This window comes from Netta rufina (assembly GCF_964035555.1).
Source record: "Netta rufina genome assembly, chromosome: 1".
Lineage (NCBI taxonomy): Eukaryota > Metazoa > Chordata > Aves > Anseriformes > Anatidae > Netta > Netta rufina.
The window spans coordinates 30,160,085-30,187,540 of NC_140123.1; the positions used below are offsets into that span (position 1 = coordinate 30,160,085).

Sequence of the window (27,456 nt, forward strand, 5' to 3'; positions counted from 1 at the left end):
CCACCCTGGTCGTGATGGGGCAGGTGTGGGGTAGCTCCTCGTACCAGCATCCAAAGCAGCCCCTGGAGATGCTCTCCTCTTCCCCCACCGTAGTGAGCAAAGGTGGGACTGGGTGGGTCAGGGCTTTCTTTCCCAAATAGGAAATCTGCTTAAAGACTGAAACTGTCAGTTAGCGTGGCTAGGGTTGAAAACCAGCTTCAGTCAAAAAAAAAAATCACCACAAGCTTTCAAAAATCAGAATTGTTCCTATTTTTATGGGGATGTGTTTTCACTTAAAAGCTAGCTAGGTTTTGTTGGTAAAGGGACAGAGAAGACAAGTTACCCAACAAAAAATGTACAGTTGACTGGCTAAACATTTTTCCTTTTTCAAGAAAAATTCTGGAGGCTCTGATTGTGTAAACAATATGCACATATATACAATATACACATCTCCCTGGTAGGATATATCTGACATAAAAGGACAATATTTGTGGGTTCACAGCTCTACGTCCTGAGTGCCTTAATTTCCCTGAAGGACTAGCACTCCCTACTGCTGGACAGTATATTGGAAAGAGTTCTCCATTCCTCTCTAAATTCTGTGGATTTTTCCTTCCTAAGGCCTGTTGATTTGTATTTGATTTTGGATTCATGCACTGCAGTGACAAATGAAGTCCTTTATAAAATGGAACATTACAAAAATTACGCATGGAACATCACCAAGTTGTCTTCTAAACAGTGGTAAATGTCTCCTCTCTGTGTTTCTTCAAATCCATAGTGAATTAAATTATGTGAACCTTAATAATCCCAGTGTCTGTATACACATTGAGATTTTGCTGTTACAGACTCTTGGCTTTTAAACTGCTTTTGAGGCAAAGATTGTCATTTACTGTGAGCTTAATTGTGAATCTCTAACATGTATCAGGGAGGAACTAATCGCCACACCTTCCGAAAGACTCCTGTTTGTATTATATATGATGATTTAAACATCAAGATCCTACTCGGATTGAAGGCACTGTGAGATTTTGGATAAATTATCTATTGCTAATGGAACCAAATATGTTTCTACCTTAGCATTTAAGATTTAGTTTAGCATCGTTAAATAAGAAAAACTTGTTATCTATGTGTGTATCTGTAGCTATTTAAATAGGCAAATAGTCATACCACTAAGTGCATGAGTTGAAAAATGAACTTTTTAAATGAACCTCATCACCTGTTCAAATATGTTGCAATTCTTCATGCATCTTCAATGATTTTCAAAGCTGTTATGTGAGAAATGCATCTAATTGATAAGTGGCTCAAAACCTGATGGTATTTGCTAATGCTATCAGTCATGGTGAGTAGCTGGATAGCTGACTAACTGAACAGTGAGGAAAAAGGCATAGAGACATGTGGATTTTGTTTGTTATCATACATCACTAGCAGAAAAAAAAACTATCAGAAGTGTTGATGCAATCTGGCTGGAAGCTGTGACACCGATCTAGACTAAAAGACACTGATGGGACTGTGTGCTTGTCTAAGCTTGTTGGATTCCCTGGAGCCATCACCACAAATTATCACTACTCCAAAGTGGCAGTAATTCTGACGAAATTTAGTGTTAATGCTGCTGTCCTACTTGGCTGTGGGTGCATTATGGATCAGAATTATTATTTAATCAGAACTGTAACAACAGCAATAAGTACTAACAAATGTATGAGGAGCATGCATGACAATAGCACACGTGCCAAGAACATGAAGTTTCATGGGGAGATGAATTATTCTGGATTATGGAAAACAATATGTTTTGCTGAATGCCAACAAGATGGTTTTGCCTCAATTATTTTAGTTAAAGTTGTTTTTTGTTTTGGTCAATGAGCACAAGATGAAACTTTGAAATTGAGGAAGTTCTAGGCAATGCTGCTGTGCTTATAGCATCGATTCTTCTTTCAACATGAGATCCACTGAAGAATTTCTCTTTTTCTTGCTCCTTTGTGAGACCAAAATTGCCAACACTTGTCTCCAGCTGGACAACACTTAAAAGAGCCTGATTCATAAATCTTCTCTTGTCTCATCCTTAGTCCTTCCATACTGTAGAAAATATACTGATTGAGACATAATTTGAAGAGAAATGCACGAAAAAGGGGTGGTAGCTGTGTCAGGGGACATATGTACTTGTGGGGAGGACCTTATAAAAGAAAGGTAGAGGGAAATATTTCTGGAATGGACTATCCTATTGGGGATATTTCCATGAGCACACAGGAATGAGGAGGGTCCCAGGAAGAATGGGATAAAGAATAAATTTTCTGGCACTTCAGATATATCTCAAGAGTTTCTGGGCAGTTTTAGGGGCACTTCTCTTATTTCTGCCTGCTGGTGCCATTGTCCAAGGTAGGCTCTGCACGAGGAAAGGGATGCTGCTCCTGTCTGTCTGATACCAGCTGGAAGAGGAAGAGCTGAAGAAGTACTCTCACAACCCTTGCGGAAAGCTAGACATTTGGAAACTGAAATTGTGGATGAGAGAAGAAACAGAAAAGAGAAGGAGCTGGAGCTGTGAACTCTAATAACGCAAATGACACAATTTTGTGTGCAGGGACTTTTTTTAGGGGGGGAAGGGGCACGGTCTTGTGCTTCCCCATGCAATTCTAACAGCTGTATTTTGCAAGACTGAAATGCTTGGTGTTACATCACTTTCAGAAAAAAAAAATAAACAAGTTTGAAGAGAAGAAAGCAGAAGAATTGGGGAAATTCTGTGACAGGGAACACACGTGCAATCCATTATCTGGTCACTCTCCGACAGCTTAGAGGGGTGATCATGTTATTAGCAAAGTGCTAGTGCATTAACAAAATAAAGCCTTAATGGTATAAAATGAGTAGATATTAGTCATTTATTCAACTTTATCAACACCAGATTCACGGTTATATTGATCCTGATCACTTAATATCTTTTTGTAGAATGTAATGCTGCCTCATGAATTTTTTTTTTTTTTTTGCTTTGGGGGAAAGTGAGACTTTAAGTGTGTCTATCAAGTGCAGTTTTAGTCCTCAAGGTTTTCATTTTCTTGCCTATAATAAAGCTTAAACAGCAGAGAAATGGAGGGAAATATGAAACAAGGTAACCATTTAATATAAGTCATGGAAACCTTTAGGTTTTAATGGCTTTGCCATTTATTATTTAGATTGCATCGTGAATGCACACTTTGCTAAGTAATACATAACAAGGCCACTTCGCAGGCCCTGGACTCAAAATCGAAAGAGATGAAGGTTCATCAATAGTGCTGTGTTTCAATTTAACAGCAATGTTATTGTTTTAGTTCGTCCTTTACATTCCTGACAGAAAATAGTTTGTTATCAGATCTCCTAAAACAGTTTGATAGTAGATCCTTCTGTAAGGTCAAATAAAAGGAGGCTTATGGCATGGTTTTGTCTGGATATGACAGCAGGAGAAATAATGCTTCACAGAGGCTGTTCTGATATCTATTTTTTACAGTTCTCAGCAGCTCACATGAGACCATTTTGTCTTTTTTACGTAAACCTGTAACTCAACAGTCTTCTGTTGAGCAAGGAGTGTATTTGCACAACAGCTTTTTTGCTTTTGCAATAGTGGGCTTATTGCTGTTTGGCAAACAAGAATGAAGTGTCATGTCCGGGCAATGTATGTTTCAGGTGTTCTGATAAAGATCTGAAGCTCACTGTCTCAAGGAGTATTGTTCTTCTGAATTTTTATCACCTTCCATTTCTTTCTTGTTGGCAGTTTCACTGTCAGCATCCTGCCTCCACATCCAAGCATATGCTGACTTTCATCTTGTTCTCTCTGATGGACTTCAGTGCTCTCACTGATCTTCAGCCATGCCAAACTCAAGATCCTTCCTCCCAGCTGCTGATGACCTTCAAAGTCTCGTTTGTGCTGATAGCTAAGCTGTTGTTTGCATTTGTTCCTTCTTAAATTCCCTTCCCTCTTGCTATCCCTCCCTCCTGCCCAGCTTTTCTCTCTGCTCCTTGTCATTCATCTCTGTGCTCAATGTCATTGCTCCTGTATCATTCTCTGTATTTTTTTCCCTGCATCGGTCTCATCGTGCTGATTTTGCAAATGTTTTGGAGCAGAGATGTGTACTTACAATGCCTTGTGGACTATCAGTAACTGGATCGTTCCTAGAGCTGTTAGTTAATTCTCTTGATGGGGTGCCCGAGGTATTTCAGGACAGTGAGGTGCTAGAAGTGTTTGACCTCTAGAAGCAAATTATTCTGGTCTTGGCTGATAAAATCGGAAGGAAGATATAGAGCCTGACCTTCCATACCATTATCCAGAAGCATTTTGCATTTCTTTGTGTCTAAATATAGTTTACTTTTAATGATCAGAGCAAAGTAGGCAGTTTATATACAGAAAAGAAGCTTTTTAAAAATGTACTTGCTCATTTGCTGTCTGCTCCTGTCTGTTGCTTTGGACTTTTATAGCTGCCTCACTCTGGATTTTCCTATGTTCTGTTTTACTGCTTAAACAATTTCAGAAATGATAATGACTTTTAATAGCGTATAACACAGCTGTGTTTTGGAGCAGGCCATCACTGTACCTCCATCACTCAAGTACAACCAATCCTTGGGTGATGTAGGACCAGTTCTCACCCTGAGTTCAGTGTTCCCTGCTATGTGTGGCCACCTTTACAAAAGAATGGGCAATACCGACCTAAATAAAGATATCAGAAGGGTTCACTGCAGCAAAAACCTTCATCCTGTTATGTATTATTAGTATAATATCATGTACAAGATACGTACTATTAATAGGATTCTGTATTTAACAGGTTGGGTGCAATCAAGAAAAGACCAGCTTAGGTTGGTGATAAGTTTTGTTAGAGGCTATAAAACTCTTTGCAAAAGCAGTAGGCAATGTCCTGTTGTGTTTCTTCCCTGTTATGCTCTAGAGTCTTTACTGCTATTAAAAGTTGTGTTGCAAACTGTATTGCTTGATAAAATGACTGGAGAGGAATTGGTGATCTTGCAGTGGAATATGGATTTTCTCGCTGATAGTGGTGCAATATTTTCATGCGTCCAGAAGCTTCTTAGGTAGTCTACATGCTGCAAAAACATGAAGAAAAAAGAGTAGTAGTGAGGAATTGTGCAGAAAATAGATGAGCAGAGGAAGACTATGGATCTCATGGTGCCAACATAACCCACGTTGTTAGTGGATCACAGGGAGTTTTACAGACAATCCTTGAAAGCATCACTGGAATTACTTAGTACTTCAGTACCAAACATCAGCCCCATTGTGCTGAAAACGGCATAGACATTCATGGGCCCTGAGAGTGAGTGCCTTATGGATTATGCTGTATTCCTTTACTTACACAACTTGGAGGTAGTAGCTGAACAGATGTTTCTCTGGAAGCTGTTTCTAGGCCTTACCCCAAAATCACAGTGATGAGGCAGCTAACGCATGACACCACTGGGAGAGAGCAGACAAAAAGCCAAACACATGAGATTGCCTTTGGGCAATTTCAAACCCATTTCCATAGTGATGCTCACTGATAAGGAATCAATGCATGAGTTCAGGACAGCATTAAATGTGAAACCTGGATACACTGTGCACTACTCTGTGTGTTTGTAGAGGGCTGTAAAAAATCTGCCATTTTTTAATTCTTCCCTGACTATGTTTATATAAAGTTTGGAATCCAAGTATCCAGAATGCAATGGTGCTTTTAGTCTGGGAATGTGGTATTTCTGAATTTCTTTTCCGATATTTTTTTTAAACACTGGAACTGCAGCCACCGTTTTCCAAGAACAACTCAGGTTTCCATTCTATTTTATAGTTGTTTGCTTAATTAATACTTAAAAAGACATAGGACACTAAAGTCATTCTCACAAATACAGAATAATAAACAGCTTTTCTTCTGAATAGTTTCCTCCATGAGGAGATATGAGGGACAGCAGGTGAAGTAAAATGCAAAGAGGTAATTATAAAGTGCATCTTATGGCAGCGTGTTGGATGACGTAACAAGCAGAAGTAAATTTTCCATTTCTAGGCACCTTTTTAAATAAAATAAGTCCAGTCAAACCCTTCCTCATGGCTTTGGTGAAAGGAAAGGCAGGAAAACTTCTTCCAGCCATCCATCCCTAAATCTTAGGCAGTGGGCAAGTCCCTAACCTCTTCCCACAGCCAGAAGGTGGGACATCCATCTGGGAAGCCTTGTGCTGCCAGGGCTGCTGAAGAAGCACCCTGAGCTATGACGAGTCATGTGTCCAAAGGGGGAATTACAACAAAACAGCATAATTTTGTTTGCTTTTCTCCGTAAGAAACAAAAGTGAGGGGTAGGATTTAATTCCAGTGAAGTTAGTATAAATAAAGCTGATGGGATTTTTAGTAGGATTTGGCAAAACAACAGGAGTGACATGGATTTATACCGCAGGTACTCAAGATTTTAACCCATCACTTGGTTTTGAGATGCAGAGAGGAACTGGGCTTTCAGTTATGGAGAATCGCTATGACAATTTGTATTCATGCTGTTAACTCCAAAAAATTAAATCCATAAAGAAAATCTCTCTTTTTTTTGGTGATGATTACAAACCCAAAAGGGAACCGCACGAAAATGAGTGCTTTCCTCTTGCAGATTTTACAGATAAAGCATGGCGTCGACAGCACACTTCTCAGAGGAGGAGATGGCAGAGCTCCGGGAGGCTTTCAGCAAAGTGGGTGAGTATGACCGGAAAGGAGTGCGAAGTTGTAGCTGGCTTTTTGCTCCAACGCTGACCATCCACGTTGAAACAGAGTTTACACCAGCACTGATCTGCTGTGTCACAGAAACCACAGCAAGTCCTGCCTGCCCCTGCAGACCTCCCAGCCAAAACCACAGTAGCACGCTACAGAGCAGTACTAGAGGCAGAACAGCAGATGTTAGGAAATAACTTGAAAAACCACCTATACAGAAAACCATGTTAGAAATACTTGGAAGTGTTTTCCTAGAAATGCTGTTTACTCCTGGAAAATGATTCGGAAAATAATAAGTTTTTACTTTAATGCAAATTGAGTACTCCCAGGGAGGAAGAGTCTACAGGGAGAGAGTCTACAAGAGTCTAATGTGCAAATAGCTACAAAATTTGTAATCCCTTTACTGTGACCTTTTAAGCCCTAGTTATTTTTCAGCTGTGTGTTTCCTTTATGAGCCTTCAAAGGTCTCCACTGATTTGTTTCCCTTAAAGTCATGTGGATCTATCACTGTCTACCCAAATCCTCAGAAAAAGTCTCTCTCACAGCTGATTTACTTCTATTAACAGATCCGTCAGCCTTACTGGATTATGTGTTATCAGTTGTCCTTACTGATTCAGATGATCTTTTCATTTCTGAGCACACAGCAGTCCAGGCAAAATTTGAAACACCTGGTGATTGTGTGTGCCAGTGTACCCAAAGCACTGGGCTGTACCCAAAGGCTGGAAGGATGCTCTCATGCCTTTTCTAGACATTTCCCTCTTCAAGTCCAGATCCTTTTGTTGTATGACTTCAGAGATGGGTGGGATGCACTCTGCAATCTGTATTAATCCAAGCTGCGGATGCTGACAGCTGAGGGCTCAGCCCTTTTTGCAGCATGCAGTGACTCAGTTTGCAGCTCACCACGCAGGAAATTGACACCCGCCTCTTTGAAATCACCTCTGCCTCTGGGCTGGGGAAAAAAGACTGCAGAATAAGAAACACATAGACAGATTAAAAAAAAAAAAAAAAAAAGCACTTACCATCATGGGCAAAACTGACTTGGCATAGGCAGATTAATACAATCTTTTGCCTATCACAGGCAGATTAGAACAGTGAGAAACTAAAAGCAAACTAAAAACACCTTCCCCCCATCCACCCCCTTCCACCTCCTCCCGCCGAGCAGTGCAGGGGAACGGGGAATGGGGGCTGTGGTCAGTCCCTGACACTTCGTCTCTGCAGCTCCTTCACGGTCCCTCTCTGCCCCTGCTCCCCGTGGGGTCCCTCCCACAGGATTCTGGCACCCCCAGACCCCTGCTCCTGCGTGGGCTCCTCTCCACGGGCTGCAGCTCTGGCCAGCAGCAGGTCCCTTTGGAGCCACCTGGAGCTGGCTCTGGTCTGACATGGAGCAGCTGCTGGGCTTTGCTCACAGAGACCACCTCTGCAGCCCCCTGCTTCCAAGCTCTTTGCAAATGTGAACCCAATACACACATGCATTTCCAAACCTCTTAACTCGTGACTTGTGATGATAATAGATGCAAAAAACAGGCCAAAATCACAAGTTACATCTATGAATACATGCAGATGTAGTGTCTAACGTAATATCACATCAAATCCATTTTCTTAGCTGCTCCGTAGGCAGGATAATCTGTCTATAAACCATGTGTTTTTCTGTATGTAAACTGTGAAAAGTCCACTGTATCCATCTAAACATAGCTTTGTTAAAACATTATTGTGTGTCTAAAACATGTAAATTCACCAGCATGAGTTTTTGTTTGTTAAATGGTGACTGTAATTTTTTTGGGGTGTAAATGCCACTGCAGTGCTTGAAAATAATAAACTTCAGGATAACAAATCTTTATATGTAATGTACACTTCTTACATATAGTAAGAAGTGTACATTACATATTTAAATATTTATATTTAGGTGAAATAAAAGCAATGGCCTTTGTGTGCAGAAAATTTCATTGGGCTGGTGGAGAATCTCAACACTCCTTTTAATTTTTGCAGATGTTAGTGGGAACGGCTTCATCCATGCCAACGATTTAACAGATGTGTTGAAGGCAGCCAACCTCCCGCTCCCAGGATATAAAGCCAGAGAACTCGTTCAGAATTTGACAACCACAGAGGATGGCAGGATCAGCTTTGATGAATTTATTTCAGTAAGTGAGATATTATTTCAGAGAATAAATATAGAAGAAGACAAAAAAAAAAAAAAGACCATTTTTAAATAACAGAGTTTGTTGGGAATTTTCAGTTCATTGTTTTAGCTGAGAATACAATTTCCACAAAACTGACCTTTTCTGTGGGTAAATATTTAGTTTTCCCCAAAATGTTTTCATTATCTGTGGTGTTCAGAGTGGTCCCTGGGGCACAGGAGAGCCATGAGCACAGGATCTCATGGGCATATTATTTGGCCAATGTGTTCCCTTGCTGGAGAAGACAAGAGCAGGGTGTAACCAAACTAGAAATCCTGCAGTTAGCTGGGACAAATTAAATGAATGCAGCTGTGTATTGAACAGGCTTAATATCTTTCAGTTTGGTTAAGGTGATGGGATGAAGTTATAAGTTGAAAGAAGATAATGTTATGGCTACATGGATATGAGAAATTTCAACAGGATACAGATGAAAATGAAAACTTTATGGGATGCTTTTTATATTAAAAAAAAAAATATATATTTTTTTTCTGGCCTGAACTGTGAGAAAAGCAAATGCTAACATTTCCTTTGGGATGGAGAAACAGATTTTTACTTGTCCTTTTCTCAAACTGAAAACTTCAAAAGCACTCCACCTGCAAACTTCAGCTATGTAGTTTCACACCATATATGCTTCTGTCACTTAGCTGATCTTTGTTCATGGCTTTGAAAATATAAGAGCAGATAACAGTTATTACACAGAAATCTGCTAAATAGCACAGAAGCTGTGCTTCTATATGTGTAAAGCAGAGGGGATGTGTCTTACAGCCCAGGAGCTCATGGTTTTAGCTTGGTTTAACTCTCTGAAAATGTAAAATTGTCTCTTTTACTTGAAAGATTTTCCAAAACCTGAAGAGTGACGATGTTGCTAAGTCATTCCGAAAACAAATCAACAAAAAGGAGGGGATCTGTGCTATTGGTGGGATGTCAGAGCAGTCCAGTGCCGGCACACAGCACTCTTACTCAGGTAGGTACAGGGGCCCTATGCTGGTAGCAACCAGGAGCAGATGTCCTCATGGGGATTTGTCTGCACCTTATCTTGGTGCAAATCCAAGGGCTTTGGCTTCTGTGAGGTTTGGCAGCTGTAAAGGTTGCTCAGGAGAAGATGATTTGAGGCAAGGAGTTGTGAAAGTGACAAAACACCAGAGTTACATCCTTGTCAAAAATAACGTGAGCAGCTTTACTGGGGTGGACAGAGCTGGGACTAAAGAAAGCTCCATCTGCCTTAGCTTCTCCCATCAGGAAAGCCTTGCAGCATCCTGACATGGCTTCAGCTGCATGAAGACTCTGGCCCTTTGCTGTCCCTGCTCACCAGCAAGGCAAGGCAAGGAGTCCCTGCTATTGCTAACCCATTTCCTCATACATTTTCCCTCTTCTATAGTAGTCCCTCTGTAAATCCGTAACCAAATGGTTCCTGACCTTTTTGCTAAAGAGTGCATAACCCCATCAGGCCTCAATGCATTCAAATCACTGTGCAAATGCAAATTATGCTTAGCAGAGCATAGCATTCGCAACATATAGTTGAATCATGGGAATTTCATTACCCATCTCAAAACATGCTCACCCACAAGACGATGGGCAACCCCATTCAGTGGAAAGGAATATGGAGGGTTGAATATACTGAAGCCCATTGCTCTTGTCAACTCATTTTGTCCATTTTTCTACTCTGTGCTGTGCTGAGCCATGTATATTCCCCCCATACTGGTCTAGCTAACTCAGGAAGACATATATTTGCATTCTCTTCATTAACTTAGGGATGAACAGTTACACAGCTCACTGATTCACTCAGCTGAAGTACAGAACCCACCTGTACAGAATAAATGATACCCCCTGCTTCCCTTAACGACAACATTAAGTTCTGCTCCCCTCTCAACAGCTGTGGTCAGTCACCCTGTACATCCTTCTTGATCCTTTCATGAGTTTCACAACCTCATGCCTGTTTCCTGTCTCCTCAGAGCCTTCTTCCCTTGTAGAGGTTCTGTAATTAGTCACATCCAGATTTAGAAGAGTCTTTTCCCCCATGAGTCCCTCCTTTGAAAGCAAAATGATGGTGGAGATGTAACACAGCAAACTGATGGATTTGATGGTGTGTCCACAGAGGAAGAAAAGTATGCCTTCGTCAACTGGATTAACAAAGCTCTTGAGAAGGACCCTGACTGTAAACACGTGGTCCCAATGAATCCAGAAACAGATGATCTCTTCCAGGCGGTCGGTGATGGCATAGTGCTTTGGTAAATAATACCTGTATTTCTCATAAGTGCAAACCATAAGCTTGCAGAAACACACGCCACTGCTTACATGGAAGCTGCTGACTTTACAGTTAGGCTCAGGAATCTTTGCAGATTCAGGGCTAGTTTTGTTGTTCCTTTTCTCTTTATAAAGATAAACATTTTTTTCAAGTTAAATTAGAGTTTTTCTTTGCCTCCAGACTTGTAAAATGAGATGAAGTCAGTGAAACTTGCCCTGAGTAATTACTTGTTTCTATTTTTATTCAAGGGCTTTTTGGGTTTCACACAAATCAGCATAAATTAGTGAGTGGTTTCACAGTAATTTCTGCAAAAGAAACTTCTTATACAACTTTACGTTATGGTATTCTTGCCTGGCATTTATAGTATATTTGGCATGTGACTCAAAATAGTTGGTCAAGTATTGCATGTGTTAATGTATATGTAAAAGGCGGAGGCTGACTGTGTTCACTTTGTAATTCTCCCCCTCTTTAATTGACTTTTTCAGTGTAGTGATAAAAGCTCTGTCTGTATTTTGTGCATATGTAGCTACTAGTGTATTTTTTTTTTCCAGTAAGATGATCAACTTTTCAGTCCCGGATACCATTGATGAGAGAACAATAAACAAGAAGAAACTCACACCCTTCACGAAACAGGTACCAAAATGTAACAGGATTCCTTGCTTTTTCACTTAGGATGCTCCAATGTAAATGCTTAGAGCAGAGGCTGGAGGTGGTCCTGCACAAAACAATCAGGCAAAGTTGTTTGTGGCAAAGTGAGATGCTCAGGATTACGTGGTAAAGAAGGTTTAGATTTCTGTTTCTTTGTAAGCATTTGAATAATATGGCTAGACAAATTTTGTATTTGTCGTTAAACCAGTATATAAATATTCACCAGGTCAAAGGTTTGGATACTTCTGTGGAAGACGTCATATGAATGCAAGAACAATTAGATAATTTGATGATAAATTCCAGCTGCAGTAACTGTCAGAAAGATGAATCCCCTCTCCCAGGTTACCCAGGCATGGCCTTGGACTTAAATTCACAGCTGTCCTGCTGCAGTCTGATGCCCTCACCCAAATACTAACTGTGGTCCAGGCAGCGCTGTGGTGCTACATGCCTGAGGTGGAACCAGAGCCTTTGCCTGTCCTTTACAATCTGTGCTTTTTCACCTTGAAAACTGAATCCCTTATTTATTGCTATTATGTACACATAGATATGATTTTAAAACTGGACAAAAAGGTGAATTTTCACCTATTTAAAGTTTATTGTGTTTCTCACACAGCAAAATGTAGAGAGATATTTTTATATGAACAGAGTCTATATATCTGAGTACAGAATATAAATAGATATTTGGAATGGATGTGAACCTAACCCAGTTTAGCCCTCAGCTACTCTGATTAGATGGAACATTAGCCAGGCTCAAGTAAGCTCAGAAGCCATTAAATTGGATTTCTGTGCTGTATACCACATTTTTCAGTTCTAATCGTTTTGGTCAGCAGCATCACTTAGCGATGCAGCCCAGATCAATCCCTGTCACATGTAGACATGATTTGATCAATACAGCTTCCACTTTAACTTAACCCTTTTACAGCTGTCTGGTGGAGAAAAGATAATTAATTTGAAATGCTCCAATTTTTCCAGCTCATGAGAATTTACACTATGTCTCTCCATGCATTTTGTATCTAATCAAATCTCTTTGTCATGCTAGCAGCGGTGAAATTCAGGTGAATATTGCAAATCTCTGTGATAAATGGTATTTGCCAGGCTTTTTTGTCTGCTTTACTTTCCCTATTTACCAAGCCTCCTCTCTGAATATTGCATACCTGTGGGTCAGGTTTTCTTACACCCTTTCTTTTAAATGGGAAGGAAGTGGTGAAGAAACAGCGTTCCTGAAACATTTTCTTCCTGCCCCTCACTGTGAATTACAGAACCCCTTTGCCTCCACTAACTACTCCTAGCCCAGGACTCCACACCCCGATGTTCAAAAAGAAAATACCCAGGCCTGACCAGTTCTGACGTTAGCTTAACCACAAGGTTAAAAATACAACAGGTTTACTCATACTGATTCTTACGACCAAGTATTTTTTGTATACATTGGCAACTAGACACTTACTTGTATTTTGGCTGTTAGGACTTTCGCTTATTTGGAGTACCTGCTGGTCAGCTCCCTCATTCCTGCATGTGTGCACGATTGAGTGGAGGAGAGTTTACCCCATGCTGAAGCCAGGACTGAATTTGAACGTATGCTTGTGCATCACCAATGTGGCTATGAGGAGAGCCTGGCTGTAACTGAGCCAGAACATCACTGCAAGTGCAGTCATGCTCTGAGCATCTTGTGCCTTGAGACACAGTGAGACCATCCAAGGCTTTTATCTTTCTCAAAAGGATCCTTTCCATCTTTGTGTTGGGACTAAGAATTTATCTGTAATTCTAGGAGATTCTGGGTTCCCCTGCTCTGTATGCCCAGCACTGGGCCCACTTGTACCAGTGAAGTTGCTCACAGATTTCAGTAGTTTTACCTGTGTTCCCTTCTTGTACCCTCAGCTCCCCAGTTATTGTATCATTCAGACCTTCTCTTTCTTCCCTAGGAAAACCTGAACCTGGCCCTGAACTCTGCTTCAGCCATTGGGTGCCACGTTGTTAACATTGGAGCAGAAGACTTAAAAGAAGGGAAACCTTACCTGGTGTTGGGTCTTTTGTGGCAAGTCATCAAAATTGGACTCTTTGCTGACATAGAGATCAGCAGGAACGAAGGTAAGTGTGGCTCTTGGTTTCAGAGTTGTATTGTTATTACTGCACAGTCTTCGTAATACAGCTTTTTTTTTAAAAAAAAAAAAAAGTCTTAATTCAGATTTTTTATCCAAGTCTTTGTTGACCGTCTTCTTGATTGCTGACATATTTCTTGCTTTCCACAAGATGTAGCACTCTAAACTCCAGGGCTGTGTGTAGGCTTGTACGTGCAGAGCCAATTTCATGCTCATTCAGTGAGGACTGATGGTGTACACCAAGGTATATTGGTGCTTTGGCACTTTGGTTGACACAAAATTAATTCTGTCTAAACCTGGCATTGAGAAAACGCTACACTGCATTCAGGAAGCTTTTCTTTTTTCTTGCTTTTGATGAAACCAGTGCCAATCTTATCCTTTTCTTGGCAAAATTTGATTTATATGATCACAGAATAATTTAGGCTGGAAGGGACCTCTGGTCTGGCATCCAACCACCAGTTTACAGCAGGACCAGCCTCAAGATTAATGAGGTTGTTTAGGGCCTTTTCTTGTGCTGTCTGGGCAACCTGTTCCAGTGCTAGCCACTCTCACTGTGATTTTTTTTTTCTTATGTCTGATTGGAATTTCCCTTCCTCCAACTTGTGCTCCAACTTCTTGTCCTTTTGCTGTGCATACCAGGAAAATACAGCTCCATACCCTCTGTAGTTGTTGAAGTCAGTATTTAGTTCCTCTCTCAGACCTCTTTGCATGCTGAACAAACCCAGTTTTCCCAGCCTCTTCTCATGTCACGTACTCCAGCCCAACATCTTGATGTCCTTCTGCTGAACATGGTGCAGTCATCAGCATATCTTGTACTGGGGAGCCCCAAACTGGACACAAAACTCCAGATGTGTCTTGCCAGTACCAAAGTTCTCCAAGAACTTGCTTCAGTGGGAAGCCATGGATGTGAACATACAGTCTGCATGGCATCTCTTCTTGATGCTTTGTTCCCTACCTCTCTGGATAGCCTGCTCAGCCAGTAGTGGCACCACTTTCCTTCTGTTACCATACCTCCTTCAGCTATTACCTTCATTGCTTCACCCCTTGCACCTTCTAACCCTTTCATAGCCAGAGAGACCAGTTTCCAGAATTCCCAGCTCCCATTCCTTTGTTACGTAGCAATGGCGGTCAAGCTGGCAGCCTTACCCTGCTCAGTAGATCTTTTCCCTTAATGGTATTTTCTTCTTTACCTCTCATCTCAAACTTCAGTTTGTAGGGGTAGACAAGCCACCATCATGTTGATTTCTTTTCAGGTTCTCTCTTTCCCTGATAGCCTTCCTCTACAGTTGTTCCGGGTGAAATTCCCTGGTTGAGATGAGGTTAATTTAATTAAAGGGAAAGGAAAGAGGGAAAAATCAAGCAAAGGCAGCACAGAAGTACAGAGAGAAGAAAAAAGAAATATTCTCTACTCCCCATCAACGAGTGATGTTCAGCCATGTCCCAGGAACCAGGGCCTCAATGCATGTAGCATTTTTTTCGGAGAACAGATGTCTTCATAACGAGAGCTCCCCTCTCCTTCTCCTTTTCCACCTGAGAGTGAAGGCATGGAATATCCCTTTGGTGAGTGCAGAGCACAAAACTGCACGGACTACTGCAGCAGGGAAAGTTAACTCCATCCCAGCCAGACCTGGTACAGCAGCTAGTATCACGGCAGTCATGCATCCCAGCCTCTGTGGGAAATACCCGGGGTGCACTAATATCATGTTTGTTTTTCTCTGGTCATTCACATGGTGGCTCAGATTAGCTCAGGGGACATCTAATACAGTCAGGTTGTGCTCATCCTCTATTCGTAATAAGAAGCTTTTGGCTAATAGGGGGTATTCATATTAATTCCCCAGTGAGTGTCTTTGAACGTGGTACTATTGAATTTCAGTCAATTTCTGTTACTGACTGCCATCTAGTTCTTCCTGTCTGATTTCCTGACTGTCCTTCGTATTAACTATGCCACCTAGTGAATAATATCATAATTTTTTTTTGCACATTGCTAGTATTTGTGCTGAAATAATTCTTTCTTTAAAAAAAAAAAAAACATTTATCCAAAAATCCATCCATGATATACTCCACTAGAATCCTTCTGTTGCGCTTCTGTCAGTGTTAACGTTCTTCTCTTCATAAAAACCAGTGTCTACTTTAAAATGCTTCTATTACCCCCTTCTGGTTCAGTTTAATCCTATAGCACCCTGTATGAAATTGTCTATGGAACTCTAGATATATTGGATCTCCACTGTTTCTTTGAAGTAGCAAATCCCCATTTTGTTCAAGAAATTACAACAGACAGGAGAAACATATCACGGTGGTATGACATACTGTTCCTTTCTAAACCAGTGGTACATTTCATAATGCTAACAGTGAACTTCCACATTTTTAGTTTCTTTTCAAAACTTTTTGTAAAGCCCTTCATGCTCCAGAGTACAGCTGAATATCCTGCAGTTGCAAGGGTCAATTTTTCCCTCCGGCTTCTTCCTCCTTTTATAAGCATAACTATTATAGTAATTTTCCCGTAGAAATAGGATATATTCTCCAGTTTGACAGATATGTAAACCCCACTTGCTAATGAGCCTGTGCAGTCATGTGCAAGTTCTTCAGGATTCCTGTGTGGATCCAGTTTCCGTGTGAAGGTCATGCAGACTTGTTTCACCTAAATTGCAGAAAGTCCATGTTCTTTTTTTTTTTTTTTTTTTTTTTTTTTTTATTCCCATCTTGCTCCTGTGCTCCATATCATCATCTTTTAATTAAAATCTGAGGCAAGGAAATCAGGTAGTTTTTAGAGCATACTGAAACTGTCTTGCATTTATACATGACTGACTCCTAGATCCACGACTAACATCCTTGTCCCCTTTTTTAATTTATTTATTGGTGAGACCCTTTTGTTGTTTGTATCCTCTGTCATGCAATTTTACCTTGAATTTTGGCAATCCTTTGGTTGCTCAGTTAGAAACTAGGTAGCAAAATATATGAGAAAGAAAATAATTATACATTCTCCTCTACAAGTACTCACAACATCAGTATCAAAAATATCAGATATAATGGTAGCCTTATTCTGCCTCAGCCTCTCTTGTACAGGTGGGTATTGCTACTGTCTGTTGGCATCTGCAAGACCAGGATCCGTGAGTTAGAAGTGCAGAATAATTTAGGTTGGAAAGGATTGCTGGAGGTGATCTAGTCCACTCCCTGTTCAAAGCATGGCCACCTCAGATCAGGTTGGTTGCTCAGGGCTGTGCTCAGTTGAGCTTCGAGTGCCTCCAGGGATGGCAATTCCACAGCCTCTCTGAGGAATCCGCACCATTCTTTGACCAACCATTTGGCAATTTTTATTTTTATTTTTATTTTTTTAGGAATACAGTGAAAAAGAAAATATGGCAGTATGTGGCCTTTATTTATTCATTTTTTTCTTTTGTCTCTGCTTAGCCTTGATTGCTCTTCTGAGAGAAGGAGAGAGCCTGGAGGATCTGATGAAATTGTCTCCAGAGGAACTGCTGCTGAGATGGGCAAACTATCACCTGGAGAATGCAGGATGTAACAAGGTCAACAACTTCAGCTCGGACATCAAGGTATAAAGAATACTTACCAACATTAGCAAAACAGCAGCTCCACACCCAAATCCATGTCCTTCAAACAAAGGTCATGTACTTGCTGAATGTCCCTAAATTCTTCTAGATCTGTCTTTAATTTGGCTGAACCTTACCCAGACATGTAACTAGGTACGGGGGAAGAGGATGGAGCTCTTCCAATTCCTCCATTTGGTGTTTCCTTCAGTACAGCACAAGAAGTCATTTACTATGACTTAAATGACATACAGAAAAAGCATCAGGGAAGACAACTGGAGAGTCTGAGACTCACACTTGACATTATAATTTTTATTGTAACAGATTTTTGATTCACTGTGTGGAGTTGACTGCAGGATATCCATGGAAAGGGAAGGGAGTGGGGTCTTTCCCATCTTTGCATAGGCTGCCTGAGAGGACTATAGTGTAACTGATTAAATCCTATCTAGGATAAATGGTATTTCTCATACAAGAAGGAATAAAAACAAAAAATAAATAAAAAGAACAGCTCATCTACTTAATATTTTTGAAGAGTATTTGTTGGTTTAGGTAGTCAAGTCCCCAGACACTAACATGCAGCTTTGTTTTCAGTTCTTCTTTGAATTATTTCTAAAGTGATATTAATATTGTCCACACATGGAAACAACTTTCACAAAAATTTAAAGACACAACATGTTAAATCCTTGTCTTGTTCCTGCCCTTTTGCCTGAAAAAAAAGTGCTGATACTGTTGTTGTTTTCAACTTTTGTCCCTGAAATTTGTGCTTTCTCTTCTATAAGTGTTCCAGCATTTCTTTGAAATCTGCTTTAAACCTCTGCTTTCTCCTTCTGCATTTTCTTTTCTTAAATGCTCAGCAGCCTGACTTCTACAACATTATAAAGGTATACTTCTTTTTTTAATCTCTAATATCATGTTCATGTTGAGTCAATTCTAACATCTCTTTGTTGTTGCTGTCCTTCTTGTAATTGCAACGCAGCATTTTGTCTCGTGCTTTGAGCTTTCTGTAGCATGTACATGTTGGCTTAGGGAAGAGGTAGATGCAGCAAACACAGCATAGAGTGGGGATTGTTAAGTGCTTCCAACTTTAGTAATTTAATTATGTAGCCCAATGATTGATGTAATAAAAATGAAGCATGCATGCACATTGTTCAGGAGAGTGCTGGAATGCAAAATCTGGGCTTTAGATGTAATTTTTCTCCATTTAATTTCTCTGTCTGTCACAGGACTCAAGAGCTTATTACCATTTGCTGAACCAAGTTGCCCCCAAGGGAGATGAAGAAGGCATTCCAGCTATTACTATTGACATGTCAGGATTAAGGGTAAGATGAGATAAGTTTAGAGTAAATGCCTATATTTTCTGTCTGTTACTTGCATTGCTGGCCAGCACAGAGTTGCATGAGGGTACCACAGAAAGCAAACTCTTTTTAGTGTTGCAACATGATCTTATGTTTTAGAATTCAAAGCTGAAGAATTAAATAAAGTGTTTTGCCTTTCATTAGATATTTATAGAATCACAGAACAGTTTGGGTTGGGAGGAACCTTGAAGACCGTTTTAGTCCAACCCTTCTGCCCTGGGCAGGGATAGTTTCCACCAGGTCAAATTGCTCAGAGTGCCATCCTACAGCCATTGAACCACACTGATAATCTACTAACATGTAGCAAGTATATTAAAATGCAATTATTTGGGAATTAATTCCCTTTTATGTGAGATACAATTAAAAAAGAACATGGTGAGATGGCTGGATTGTAGGTAAAGCCCATCTGAAACACTGAGTTGATATTATTAAAGGTGGGAGAGGAAATTGTTATAAATTCAACAAGGACCTATTTTAGCAGCCCCACACCTAGCACCACATACAGGGACCCCGAGTGGGTTGGTGTGTGCACGGTGCCAGGCTGTGGGCTGATGCTGATGTGGTTTCATCCTGATTTTTGGCTGGCACAGGAGAAGGACGACGTCCAACGTGCAGAGTGCATGCTGCAGCAGGCAGAGCGGCTGGGCTGCCGGCAGTTCGTCACGGCCACAGATGTTGTCCGGGGAAACCCAAAGCTAAACTTGGCATTCATCGCCAACTTGTTTAACAAATACCCTGCCCTGCATAAGCCAGAGAACCAGGACATTGACTGGAGCTCTATTGAAGGTAAGAAAAATTCAAGTAAAGAATGTTTCTGGCCATTCATGCTACAGTATCCCCTGCTAACATGATATGTTAAAGATGAAAATGTTTGTGGGATGTCTGAACCTGCACTGACTATTGAGTGTGCTTCTTAGTTGAAATCACAGTTGATCTGGCATTCTCTTAATTTAGAACATAATTTAAGAATCTGATCTTACATGGACCCAATGCCTGCCTGGTCTGGGTTAGGGTCAGGACCACCGTTGTGTGGGCCATTCGCTGAGCTACGGGTCCTTCTGTTTGACCTGTGCTCTGGATCTGGAGTCCCAGTGGCCTCATCTTTTGGACTACTTCAGCTCTGAAGCAGGTGGTGATTCCTGATGAATGACCACTTGAAAATGCCTCTCTCATCTCTCTTGTTTTACACCTTCTTAAAGATGCTGCTCAATGAAACCTTTCTATTTCTAATACTTGTAATTTTCTGAGGCAGGGTCTGTTGAGCCATCATGAAGCAAGGCAACAGAAAAAAAAAATTCCTTTTTTGGTACCATTTGAAGATTTTTTTTCATACACAAAGATAACTCACAAAAACCTGAATTGAAAACATCTAGATTGTTTCTGGGTCTAGTTGTCATTGAGCAGTAGTTATTCTGAGATTTTAGGAGAAGGCGGCCTACTCTTTGTATGTGATATTTCTAGTAAAATAGCTGTGCTGTTGATGACAGCATATATAAAAAAAGTCTGAAGCAGTTCAAGTGGCAGTTAAGACTGTTAATCTTTTGAGGGTCTGAGCTCTGTAGTGTGAGTCAGGAAAGTACTTAATCATGTACTGACAAATAAGAAAATACATGGTGTCCTTGGGGTCAATGGGACCAGTTTAATAACCAGTTGAGCATGTACTTGAAAGCTAAAATGAATGGAAGTGCTCTGTTCAGTCTAGCATTTATTCAGTGTAGATCGTGCTTACAAAGAGACCCACAGAATAAATCTGTGTTTTCAATTATTTTTAAGTTTCTCAAAAGCTTCATAACAAAACTATTCATGCTAGGGCACAGGCTATTCTTGAATTCTTGAAGGTATTTCAAGGCCAGTCTGCCTAAATACTATAATATTTGGGGCATGAAGAAATATTAAGTGCTGCACTGTGCTCTCTTATTTCTCTTGTCAGCCACTGTCTCGTTCTGTTTATGGTTCAGTGCACTGTAAATTCTGAGTTATGGTTTCATCACAAGACACTTATTTTACTGGAGTGTTGTGGTCTGCCATCCTGTTGATTGATATATCTGTTGTTTTAGGTGAGACAAGGGAAGAGAGGACATTCCGGAACTGGATGAACTCCCTGGGTGTTAATCCACGTGTAAATCACTTATACAGGTAAGGGGAGGCATTACACTTCCTTCAGACAATACATGCAGCCAGCATTGTTTACAGAAAACATAAGAGAACTTTTGGTTGCTGTAAGAATGTGTATATATATATATATATATATATATATGTATATTATTTTTTAATAGAAAACTAAATTTACCTCTACTGATTTGATTGGATTCCTTTCTTCAGTTCTTTGGTCAATGATCTACCTTTTTTGTTGTTTTCAGTGACCTGTCAGATGCCTTGGTTATCTTCCAGCTCTATGAAAAGATCAAAGTGCCAGTAGACTGGAACAGAGTGAACAAACCACCATATCCTAAACTGGGTGGCAACATGAAGAAGGTACAAATAGCTGGAATAGCTCCAGTAGCAATGCCTTGCCCTCAAAAGATGTCTACATCATTTCATGCAGTAACGTGGGCACTCATGTGTTGCTCTCAAGTCCCAAGTACAGGACATCAAATGATTCTTTCTGTCTTGTCAGTGAATAATTCTTCATCCTGAAAATAAATGTATCTAACTCATTAACTTTGTTGACAGGTAAACAGTATTTGTGACATAAAAATTCTTGACACCTTTTGTATCAATATTTAAAAACTCTATCTGCAGACCACTTTTGCTGAGGTTTTAGTCACCAACTGTAATGCATCTTCATCATGAGTAATATGGCACCAGCTTAATTGCTGCTGTCTGGACCATTGCCCTCCACATGAAATGAGGACAGAGATAATCAGCATTCTTCACCGTGTGCCTCAGGAACTGATCGTAGAGTTGCTGCTACATACACAGCTTTATCCCTGCTCTCTGGATGAGCAGCTCTGTACCGTTTGGGCAGGGTGACTAACTGGCCTGAAATATTGGCTGGGACACCGATCCTTTGTCTCAGTGCAATGCCATGTTACCGGAGGTACTTCTGAGCTGTAGATTCATATTTTCCAGGGTAATGTGTTTTATGAGCCCTGATGATGAAGTATAACATTTCCTTCTAGGCTGATTCTTATCTTAGTATCTTTGGGATGGTGCTGGCTGCTGGTAGTCGAACAGCTGTATTATCTATCAAAAAAGATAGACCTGTTTGCCCAGGAGGATCTGGGCTAAGTGATCAAAAGAATTTAAAGTAGCAGTGGATGTCTTGATAGCCACTTTTTTTTTTTTTCTGTATTTTTGAATCATATTAACTGATCTTCTCGTTAACAGCTTGAAAACTGCAACTATGCAGTGGAACTGGGAAAAAATCAAGCCAAATTCTCCCTCGTTGGCATCGCTGGGCAGGATCTGAATGAAGGGAACCGTACACTCACGCTGGCCTTAATCTGGCAGTTGATGAGAAGGTATGTTGGTGAAGGACAAGTTTAGGAGTGTTTTGGTACACACAGTTGGCGTGGTAATATTTTCTTGATGCTACTGATGAGAAGGCTTTACAGGCCACAGCTTTTTCTCTCACCTGTTTGCACATACATGCAGAGACAGAGTAACCAAGTTAGGGATGAGATCATGAAGTACATTATCTTATGGCCAAGAACATTACATTCAGCTCATGCAGAAGTTTATTATTGTCACTATCCATATAGTGTGAATAAATGTTTACTGCACAGAAGAGAGAAAAACAAGATGAAATGTCTCTGTATCAGGGAGTGGGGAGGATATACTGGAAATTAAGAATTGATGCAGAAATTCTGTAATCTACTACCTAGAGTGGATGCAGCTCGGTAGTTCTTCCCACTTTCATGTAATTCTTTGTGTGGATTATCAGGCATGTGATTAATCAAGGGATGTGGTGATTACTTGCCATCAATTTGGCATGTCTTTCCAGAGTATATCCTGTCATATAAGCAAAATATTCCAGACCTGTGTTTATGCAGAAGGTCAGTCTTAGAGGGGTACAACAAATTCCTTCTGCCCATAAAGTCAGTGATTATTTTTTAAAGCAGTGTGTGAACGAGCCATTTACACTGAGATCTGCTGGATGGGACCTTCTAGGGATTTTGAGAAACAAAACCTATTGACACTGCCGGAGCAATGCTTAGGGAATTGGGGGTGAATGAGACCCATTAGATGAATTAGTATGTTATAATATAATTCATTCTTTAAGTGTGTGGGAAGTGGGAAGCTACTGGGTGTAAGAGGATTGTTGGGTTTGTCCAAGTCAGGCTATGCATGTACGAGGGTGGTTCTGAGGTAGACTGGTGGTTCTGGTGGTAGACTACGAGCAAAAGCAAGCATTCTGGCTTCTCTCGTAAGGTACACGCTGAATATCCTTGAAGATATTGGTGGTGGAGAAAAGGTCAACGATGAAATCATTGTCAACTGGGTCAATGAAACACTGACTGCAGCCGGCAAGGATTCAACTATCTCCAGTTTCAAGGTAACAGATTTTTGTTAGAAGTCCCTGTTCAGGAATCTCTTATACAGTGTTTTTATGTGTATGTTATACACGTTGTGTATAAAGGCATATATAAGTATATAATCATATGCTATATTATGATATAATTGACTACATTGTTTAGATATTTTTCGTTCCCTTTAAAGGCATTTTCAGATACACAGATTTTATTCAAGGGCCTTTATTATCAAGAGGTAGCAGAAACATAATATGAACATAACAGAAAGCACCCTGAATGTTACTTTGCCACAGGAAATGAAATTACGGAGCTGGGAATGATGACTGGTATTTGGCAAGACCTGTTGTGTTGTTGGTTATTAAACAACAGCAATTAAAAATGATAGTACTAAAAAACAACAGTAACAGTACACGTGTAATCTGGTAGTAATCTGGCTTTGTGGGAGACATGTCTTCCTGTTCTTGCATCTAATTGCATTTTTCATCTGTGCAGGATGGCAAAATCAGCACCAGCATGCCAGTCCTGGACCTCATTGATGCCATTCAACCAGGATCAATCAAATACGACCTCCTGAAAACAGAGGACCTGAATGATGAGGAGAAACTAAATAATGCTAAGTATGTTCATGCCAAGTGACACTTACCACCAGTTCTATGCTCAGCCTTGCTTGACCGTCTTTCCAACCACTCTGCTATCATTCTCATCTGGCACATCCTCAACTGAGAAATACCTCCAGAGTTAGAAACATGAAGGCTAGAAGTCAGACAGTAAAAAAGGCTATCACCAAAAATGAAGTGTCACAGTTGCTGTTTTATAATTCCCTTCATGGGATCAAAATCACTTGGCTTGCCAAGCTTCTGTTTTCTCTTATTAAATTTAAGATTCTTTCAGAGATCAGGGAACAACACCAACAACACAAGCTGTTTCCACCAGTGATTAGAGGTCATGATACCTCCTTAGTCACATACAGGTGGAGCACGGGCATATTTAAGGCAGAAAGGGGAGGACAGGATTCATGCCTGAAAAACTGTTTTTGTGGATGTGGATATTGATTTTTTTTTTTCTGATTGTAACCATTTCCTATCAGGAAGGCAATCCTGGGAGCATCTCCCTGTGATTTCAGTTACATGGATCACCTCCCAGTTTGGTTATCAGTTTAGCTTCTCCTTCACTTTGTGGCAACTACGAAGGAGAAAAGGATGACTGTAAGGCAGTCACAGCTGCCAATATTTATTATAATGACTTTTCCCCCTGTTCTTTTCCTCTCCTGTTTCGTACTAACTGTTCATTTCTTTCCGTGCTATCTTCCATGTGCTTCTCTCTGTACTTCATCCCTCTGCTGGTGTCTTCTTTTGACTTTTTTCCCCCCTTTCTTTCCCATATTCATATTTCTCTGCATTTTTTGGGGGGGAGGGGATTTCACAGATGTATGTGCTCTGTAATGGAAAGAACCCAGGATTTCTCTAGCATTTTTCATGGAAATAATAGAGAGAAGACACATACACACTGGAGAACAGCACACTCTGAACAGGGGTTGGGAAGGTCAGCTTACAGATTCTGGGTATGACTCAAGCAGGAATCCCTAAACAATGATTTCCAACAGCTCTGATCTCCACCAGCATCAGCCATGTGCTTTCCCTCCTTGTGAATTTGCTTGCATAGAAAGATTGAGCAGCAGAGAATGAGAGGAAGCAAGACCAACCTCATTAGAATAAACTTTTAGGGTATGGGAGACTAAATGTGTTTCAGCCCAGAGTTTGACTGGCAGTCTCCAATGCTGCAAGTAATCAGTACTCTAACCATAAGGGAACTTCCTCTGTCTTTTACTAAAAATGTAGTTCTTTATGAACTGGTTCATATGTTCCTATATAAAAGTTGAATTTTGGTGAATCAGTAAGAAAGTTCCCAACACTCTCTGGTACTGATCATGAAAAAAACTTTTTAACAAAGAACTTCTTAACATTAATGCTACTGCACTAACTTACTTCTTTTTTTTTTCTCCCCCTGCAATGCAGATATGCCATCTCTATGGCAAGAAAAATTGGAGCAAGAGTCTATGCCCTTCCAGAAGACCTGGTTGAAGTAAAACCCAAAATGGTCATGACAGTGTTTGCTTGCCTTATGGGGAAAGGCATGAAGACAGTTTAAGCACAAAAGACTTGCACTGATGCCTGGTATTCACCCTTTTGATTCCCTCAAACTGGATGCTCTTTGTATCAAGGAAATATGCAGGGTGCTCATGCTTGTAAGGCATGAATGTTGTACGTGGTTCCAGATCATACAAAACTTGTGTATCCACCTGTATCCAGGAAATGTTTTAGTTTGAACAGTACTATGTGCTTGATTTCTTTGCCTTATTTTCCACTTTGCTAGATATAACCATTTCATATTCCTGAATGAGTTTTCCAGGAGGTCTGTACATAACCTCCAGTTAATAGATACCAGAATGCAAGGTAGATACCAGGGTTATCCGTCAGAAGTCACCTGGAGATCTTTGTCTCGGGAGGTACAGACAGATTTTAGGATTATGAAATGTTATATACTGCTTCTGCCTGAAAACGTCTTCATGCTTCTGGCAGTATTTCTGCCATACTTTCCTTCAATTTGCACCTGGGGTTACAAAAGGGATTTCCCTGACCAATACAAGTATTAGTGACTATATTTTTTGAATGATAGAATCCTCTTAGGAAATGCTCGTGGAAAGAGAAAAGTGTTTGGGGTCTGCTGTGTGCTGCTGGTATGTGATGTGTGCAGTACCTTTCCCTGCAAGCTTTGCCTCTGCCATCACTGGTGTTACTCACAGAGTACATTACCGTTCATGGGACAAACCTTACAGTAACCTGGTTCTCCAAGAAGAGCCGAACTCTGGAGCCTTTACAAGGAGTGCTCTCCAAAGGTTAATTCACTTTTATGCCATAATACACTCAAAATGTTAGCAGACTGCAAAGCATGATAGAAATGAAAACCATGTTAGGGAAACTAAGGGGGTATACTCAGTTAGTAGCAATAATAAAGCAGAGGTAAGAAGTTAACCAAAGGGATACAGAAAAATATATTTATGTACTGAGTAAAAATTAAACAATGAACTGTACAGACATGCACTCAAAGGGCTGTTGCCCTGATTCAGAAGAGCATTTAAATGTGTGATTACAAATTAAATGCTTCCCTGAACCAAGGCCAGGATCCCCAACTGAGCAGTCTACCTCGGTTGAGGACCTAGCCCCATCCATGGATAGTGGGATGATGGCACTGAACCTCTTCCATGGCATGAGTCATTTTCTGTCCTGGCCTTTATGTGGATTTTACTGTGGTGAAATGCAGAAGGAGGGAATTTTGCCTTAATGTGATCCTGTTGACACAGTCTCAGTTTCCTTCCCCCCCTCTAGCCCATTCAGAATTGCCTTAATAAAGAACTGATATCCAATGATGTGAGAAGTCTCTCTAAATAAAATGTTCTACAAAGCCAAACGTGTGGTCTTTGCTGTTAGCAGTGCGTGTGCTAATGGGAAAGTGAGCATCACAGAGCTGAAAGTGGGACAAATTCAGAAAACAACACTGTGGGCTCACTGAGGACATCTTACATATTGTTGTTGAAACCACAGATTGTGGGAAGTGGGAAGAATGGTTTTCTAGGCCATTTCTGCACATGCCACTCTTGAGGTACTGCCAAAGATGTGACAATGCTGGACGGACCTGCAGCCTGAGCCGGTACCATTGTCTGGTACCATTTGGTATGCAATACGAAATTTTTATTTGCAATACCTATCCTCCCCTGCCTTTTCTCATAAACCAGTAGACTTTGCTTCTTTATACATTCTGCAATTCAAACATGCCATTTGGTTTCTGTTCTAATGATACTTGGGAAAAATTAGGGGGATTTTTAGAGGAGCCTGCTCAGGCAGACAGGGAGAGCAGGCTTTCACACATCACCCATTTCCCATAGGCAGGATTTCAAGAGGTTGATGTCTGGCTCTAGCTTTGGCTCAGGAGAGGGGCCAGGGCTTGTACCATGCTATTCAAAATGTGTTTTGTGGTGGGGGCTGCTTTTCCTCCCAGTATCCCAGCACTGGAGCCAGGTGCCTGACCTAGAGCCCTCTCCATTGCTGGTCCCCTGTTTCCCAGGCTGCGTTTTGAGGCAGTATCTGTGCCAAATTCTGTGATCTGCATCTGATTCCAAAATTCTGTGATCTGCATCCCAAGCTGAAGCTCTGCACGAGCCGGAGCCCTGACACCAGTGCAGCAAGGAGAGCCAACCACGAGATGGCAGTC

General features: G+C 40.7%; 1 protein-coding gene across 2 annotated transcripts in view; it reads left to right on the forward strand.

Annotated features, from left to right (window-relative positions):
* The window catches only part of LCP1 (lymphocyte cytosolic protein 1), a 46,093-nt gene extending 19,461 nt beyond the window's left edge, over window positions 1-26,632 (forward strand). For both annotated transcript variants that reach the window (XM_084282211.1, XM_084282210.1), the window contains exons 2-16: window positions 6,552-6,634; window positions 8,636-8,787; window positions 9,658-9,787; window positions 10,919-11,051; window positions 11,620-11,701; window positions 13,636-13,801; window positions 17,221-17,363; window positions 18,581-18,676; window positions 19,303-19,498; window positions 20,770-20,848; window positions 21,073-21,187; window positions 22,043-22,176; window positions 23,087-23,210; window positions 23,680-23,804; window positions 25,203-26,632. In XM_084282211.1, coding sequence (XP_084138337.1) covers window positions 6,568-6,634; window positions 8,636-8,787; window positions 9,658-9,787; window positions 10,919-11,051; window positions 11,620-11,701; window positions 13,636-13,801; window positions 17,221-17,363; window positions 18,581-18,676; window positions 19,303-19,498; window positions 20,770-20,848; window positions 21,073-21,187; window positions 22,043-22,176; window positions 23,087-23,210; window positions 23,680-23,804; window positions 25,203-25,335 — 1,875 coding nt within the window. In that variant the 5' untranslated portion in view covers window positions 6,552-6,567 and the 3' untranslated portion in view covers window positions 25,336-26,632. The remainder of the gene's footprint in view (window positions 1-6,551; window positions 6,635-8,635; window positions 8,788-9,657; window positions 9,788-10,918; window positions 11,052-11,619; window positions 11,702-13,635; window positions 13,802-17,220; window positions 17,364-18,580; window positions 18,677-19,302; window positions 19,499-20,769; window positions 20,849-21,072; window positions 21,188-22,042; window positions 22,177-23,086; window positions 23,211-23,679; window positions 23,805-25,202) is intronic.
* Window positions 26,633-27,456: the final 824 nt, after the last annotated feature.